This window comes from Anopheles nili, chromosome X (genome assembly GCF_943737925.1).
Source record: "Anopheles nili chromosome X, idAnoNiliSN_F5_01, whole genome shotgun sequence".
Lineage (NCBI taxonomy): Eukaryota > Metazoa > Arthropoda > Insecta > Diptera > Culicidae > Anopheles > Anopheles nili.
Genome location: NC_071293.1, coordinates 1,793,212 through 1,799,248, shown reverse-complemented (window position 1 = coordinate 1,799,248; position 6,037 = coordinate 1,793,212). Strand labels below are relative to the sequence as shown.

At 36.9% G+C, this 6,037-nt stretch overlaps 1 protein-coding gene across 1 annotated transcript; it reads left to right on the top strand.

Moving 5' to 3' along the window:
- Positions 1-1,870: 1,870 nt before the first annotated feature.
- Positions 1,871-5,156, top strand: LOC128729201 (ras-related protein Rab-10). The gene is made up of 4 exons (XM_053822858.1): positions 1,871-2,264; positions 2,742-2,941; positions 3,031-3,120; positions 3,250-5,156. The coding sequence occupies exons 1-4, from the start codon at positions 2,138-2,140 to the stop codon at positions 3,445-3,447; spliced, it is 615 nt and encodes a 204-aa protein (XP_053678833.1). The 5' UTR covers positions 1,871-2,137; the 3' UTR covers positions 3,448-5,156.
- The last annotated feature ends 881 nt before the right edge of the window (positions 5,157-6,037 follow it).

Genomic DNA, 6,037 nt, shown 5'->3' with positions numbered 1-6,037 from the left:
TTCATACAAGCAATGAACATGAAATATCGAAACCGAAAGGAATGAATTTCCTACATTGTCGATGAATGAATTCATCCTATTCATCACGTTCTACGATGTAATTTGCTAGCACGACAATATGAATGGATTAATTTTTTGTAATAATGATTTGTACTGCAAAAATGCTTCCTTCAAAGCATTTTAAAATAATTATGTAGAATCACTATGAATCAAACTATTTGTAAATATGTATAAAACTCAGCTGATTTCTACAAAATTACCAATATTACCACGATGACTAAATTTTTTTTGACAATATGCTGTCAACGAATGTCAACTTCATGGTTTTTTATTTTCAGAAAAACAGGAAACAGAACATTTTTACCTAGTTTCATAAATTTACCCTGCAACGGACATTCATAACAAACAAAAATTCATATTTCCATTGAACTATTTAACGACATTTTTCAATATGATAAATTTGCGATGTTTTTTGGTTCAACAAAGATGTCATAATTGACATTTGAAAAGTGTAGGCGTGCGTGTGTGATTGTTTTGGTCGGTGTGTTGTTAGCAAAGATTTTTGATATTTTTCAACATAAAATAGATATAAAACTCTTTTTACGTTTCGATTTCCAAGTAATTAATGACACTTATCAATGGTATATATTAAGTAAGGTGTGTCCCAGTGTTATTCAACGTGCAATTTGGTGCCGCTGCTCGAGACTGGTTTGGTACTGGTCACAAGCGTTTCTGCATCAAATAATTACTGTTTTCTCATTGTTTCTAAGACCAAGAAAGTCGATTTCATCATTCAAAATAGTTAAGCCGTCAAGCCTTTGCAACCTCCTTCGTAACATAACCTTTCTTTCTATCATTAGCAAGTGATCTCATCGAGTATCAAAGTTCACCATAAAATATTGATAATTAAGTCACCCAGCGATCATACACCCAAGGCTTGTAGTGTGTAACACTGGTGCTGTTTCTAGGTTAGGTCATTCATTCAGTACCTTGCACAGCGTGGCTAAACTTAGGTCTATTTTGTTCACAGGAGTTAAATTCAGTAGCTTCAGATTAAAACAAGAGATATTCTAGTAGAAAAATGCAGAAATTACCAATTTTTTCTATATAAATCATATCTGTTGCTAAAAATTGTTTTTAAAAGAAGAAGAAACAGAGATATTGATTTACTTGCAAATTGTTAGGTTGTTTGTGTTTTTTCTTCTACCAAGTAAATTTAATCATATTGCGATAACGGAGAAACCGTGAGGAATATAACTCATTATCCAAGAACACCAAAAGAAAACTTTAAGCAGCCACCACCCTGTTCCCTGTCAAAGTGTCGTGTGATTCATGATTTTTCAACAGTTAATTGACAGTAGAGTTCGCGCGGAGTGCAAGGAAACGGAGATCAAGAAGATGTAGACAAATATAGTAACAAAATCATTTCGTCATTCCTCTAAACCATATGATGCTGCGAAATATTAGCAATCTGAGAGAAGAATATTATTCAATCGCTTATTCTAGTAGCTTTTCCGATCCATCAGTCACGTTGATTACCTCCGTACGCGTATGTGCACGTAAAACATCGATGTGTTGTGTGCAATTTAGTTGAACTTACAGCAAAATGACGGAATAAAAATGCTTCACAATTTGGACCAGTAAAATAACTAACTAAGGATCAGTCTATTAGCCCGAGCTACGAAAGTTTGAAAAAATCTTACGTGTTGCATCTATTTATCACTCATGAATCATGGCTTCCAGTATTATTTTAGTTTATTCGGTTTCATTAATATATACATTTTTACTTTATTTCACAGTGGCTAAAAAGTGTTTTTGAAAAGCATTAGTAACCTGTTAGTGTACTCTAAATCGGTATTTTTGACTTTGAAGTTCATTGTTCAACACTTGGTGAAGGACTTAAAATTGAACAACACTCAATTATTAACAATAGGAACATTTATTGGCTGCTGTGATCAAAACAGCGTTTTTGGGAGCGAAAGACACTTGAGCATGTTGTGAGCTGCTAATTGATCGCACATCGAACCAAACAATTTTACTCAAGTCAAGGAGACCAACACCACATCAATCAAACACAAAAATCAAATCCTACCGAAACACCCCAACTACTTAGCACAAGCAACAAGTCGATAGTAACATGGCCAAAAAAACTTACGACCTCCTGTTCAAGCTACTCCTGATCGGCGATTCTGGTGTAGGCAAAACCTGCATACTTTTCCGCTTCTCCGACGACGCTTTCACATCCACCTTTATCTCTACGATTGGTAAGTTTTTTTTCTTTCATTCAGTGCTAATCTTCTACTCTTCCGTATTGGCCCCCAAACGAACATCTTAGATACATAAAGATAAGAGATGTTTGTATAATTAATTTGATCTTAGCTGTGATCAACAGAATCGTTTCAGATAAGAATATTTCACTGGTTTCAATGGACCCTCTATTTATTAATTGATTTAAAAATCTACTTTATCTTGTCATAGCTTCTAGTCCTAAAGCTAATGTGGGATGTTTATATTTCTATGTTATTGGATACCTCGTAAAAACCTCGTTATAGCTTAATCAAAGTTTTGGGAAAATTTCTGAAATCAACAATCGATCGTGTATCAGCTATTAGCACTTGTCAGCTAATCTGATAACTGAAATTATTTGTCGATAATCTCTTTGGTAACAGAATTTAGCTTTCAAATTATCTGATGCATCAAATCATCATTTCTGGAGCTGTTTTCTTTTGTTTATTTGAAAGGTATCGACTTCAAAATCAAAACGATCGAATTGCGAGGAAAAAAAATAAAGCTTCAAATTTGGGACACTGCCGGACAGGAACGGTTTCACACGATCACTACGTCCTACTATCGTGGTGCCATGGGCATCATGCTAGTGTATGATATAACAAATGAAAAAAGTTTTGACAATATAGTTAAATGGCTACGAAATATAGACGAGGTATGTATTTTACACTTCATTGTTTGTTTAAGAGAGTGCTACAAATAGATGTATTACATCGATTACAACTCACTATTTACAATCCCCAGCATGCCAACGAAGATGTGGAAAAGATGATTCTTGGTAACAAATGCGACATGGCAGACAAGCGAGCGGTTCGTAAGGAAAGGGGAGAAAATGTGAGTAATGTTTTGAAACTATAACCACAATGCATGCATACAATGTTAGTTTTATTCAATTACCTATGCCACAAGGAAACAAAAACGTTTGCATAGTTTCCCTTTTTACAATTTCTTCCTTTTTTACAGATTGCCCGCGAACATGACATTCGCTTCATGGAAACGTCTGCGAAAGCTAACACCAACATTGAACTAGCTTTCCGTGAGCTGGCAGAAGCTATTTTGGATAAGACAGCTGGCAAGGAAACGACTGATAACCCAGATAGAGTAGTTGTCAATCGAGGCACCGGAGAGCGATTACCCGCTTACAAGGCCTGCTGTACGTAGTGTGTTTACAATCGTCCCATGAATTTACCACTGGCGAACCGCCGCCCTAGGGTGTGCCTGTTTGTCCCATTAATGCCGCGGCGAACATTGCTCGCGACCAACAACATGGGATAGATAGCTTGCTGACTACTAACCACAGAAAATGTGGTACCTCGATTTCGTTTTTATCGTCTTTTGTACTTTTATTCAGCTTACCCTAAGCTCGTGATATTTTATCGCGTTTTGGTGCCGTGCTTTAGCTTTGAGTTTATTAGGATTTGGCTAAGACTTGTTTCGAGTAGTAATCGTAGAAACCATCGAGCGTGGTGCACATTTCGCTTAGGGTCTGTGACTTAGGCCTCTAGGCATCAATGATGAAATTAGTAGCAGATAATGTGGTTAGTCAACTATGTTCATAAGGGAATGACACTCAGTAAATTAGCTCTAACTTACGCAAGCATGTCAACTATCACGTTTCACATGAACCATGTAAGACCGAAAAATTATATTCAAGCAAAGGATAATCTATTCACGATGATATCACCGAGAAACAATTCTGTTATCCATACATTAGGAGTGAATTACGCATCAAAACGCATTACGGTTTGAACCGCATGAAAATAAGCCACTAGTATCGCTTACAATCACACAAAAGCAACTGTTCGACACGTTGTCGAGAGTTGATAAATGATAGTATACATAGCTGTAGACGGTGTAAAACGACATAACGAAATCTAAGCGTCCCGAAAGGGTGGTAGTGTAAGCGAGCATAGCGATTTCATTAACTCTAGCATACGGCTCGTTCGTGCTGGTTGTGCACGTTTTATTTTATTGACACTGGTAGCGAAACGGTACAATTGAGGGTTAGAATAAAGGGTCCTTTAGCAGACGTACATACCATGCTGAACGAAAGAATCATGTTTTTATTTAGAGTGCGGAATATGAAGATGCTACCGTTGTCGCGGCAGTTTTATTGTTTGTTTTTAGATTATTTTATGATTTTTTACGTTTTAATCAAGCAACATTACATTTCATCTAACCATTAGACGCTTATCCATGTAGCAACATGTTTAGTAAAATATATTAAATACTATAATTTGGAAATATTGGGAATTATTGCGGAAAGTCTTTTGTTAGAAGAATGCAATAACTCAACTTTTGCATTAAATTATCGCCAAATTAAGGAAATTGCAATGGAAAATAATTCGAGCACCATGAGTAATCGATTGTGGGAAGGAAAACTTATTTACAAAAGGAATCAAAAGCATAAGCTTTAAGCCAAGCAACCCGCTTAATTCATGTTGATGTGATGAGTATGAGAAAAAGTAGCAGGCAATGGTTGGAAGAGATGATCCAAACGATATGGCAATGGATGTTATTCAAAGAACAATTAAGCAGCATGGAATATGACGAACGCTAGGTGTATTTATCAAGCATAGAAAATCACGAAAAAAAGTCCGGCAATTGGCGGTTTATAGAAACCATTTGCACCTGGAAAGATCGATCCGGGAATGTCGATGCCAGTTGGTGTAGTAGAACAGAAAGGTGAAGCATAAGAGTGGAGGAGAGGGATGGGAGGAGTGAAACGTAGGTCCAATGACCAACATGCAAGCTACGAATGAAATGAAAATGAATGGCTGCGAAACATGTTTTATCTATCACTAACATATGTGTTAAACTGCTACTACTTTTCCTGAATGTAAATCATCGCACCACGTTGCGTATCAGATAGTGTATATGGTTTGAGCAAAGTTACTCGTTCTGTTACGAAAATATCCGAAACTAAACTACAAAGTGAAACGATTAGACGGAAATTGTTACTACAACAAGGAACCGACGAGTTTAAAATCAAGTCTAGATATTTTACTTATTAGTTGTTACATCCGCGGCTTTGGCGCGTTGCAAGAGAAAACAAAACCACGCAAGATTTATAGAACCGTCGCCTGTGAATTTCAGCCTTTTTGGTGAATGCCTCGACGCCATCTCATCTCTACATCTCATGTTGAGTTTAAAACGCCTCCACAATAACTCAATTTTTTTTTATTTCAAAAGTGAAGTACCTATCGGTTCATGTAACTTAATTTGTCCATATCCGTTGATTTTTTTTGCGTTTCTTCCGTTCGCTTAAATAAGTTTACACATATGTTTTTAAAAATGATTTATGTATTACGTTTCAACAAACAACATATCCCAACCCAAACCCTACAATCATAAGTCGAAAAATAGCAGTTACGTTGGCTTGCTGCCTTCAGGGACAGTCTTTCCGATCCACTCCAGATACGGTGGATTTCCATTTGCTATGGGGAGTGTTATCACCTCCGCCACGCTGTAAGGATGATTCTCCCGCACGAATCGAGTAACTTCATCGATGCGACTGGTGCGTGTTTTGATCATCATCAGGACTTCTGGGTCTTCATTTACTTTGCCTTCCCATTCATAAATGGAAGTCAGGCCAGGAATGATGTTGACGCAAGCCACTAATTTCTGTTCTACCAATCTGCGTCCAAGACTCTTGGCTACGTTATGATCTGGAGTTGTAACGAAAGCCACTGAGAATTCGTTAGCCTGCTTCGCACTAGTTGAGACGTTATCAGTAGACATATTGATGTTG

Bases quoted from the DNA above. Each gene is read 5' to 3' on its own strand.
- LOC128729201 (XM_053822858.1), top strand. From the start codon at position 2,138: ATGGCCAAAAAAACTTACGACCTCCTGTTCAAGCTACTCCTGATCGGC. The intron at 2,942-3,030 runs GTATGTATTTTA...TACAATCCCCAG, and splicing joins GGCTACGAAATATAGACGAG to CATGCCAACGAAGATGTGGA. The intron at 3,121-3,249 runs GTGAGTAATGTT...CCTTTTTTACAG, and splicing joins GTAAGGAAAGGGGAGAAAAT to ATTGCCCGCGAACATGACAT.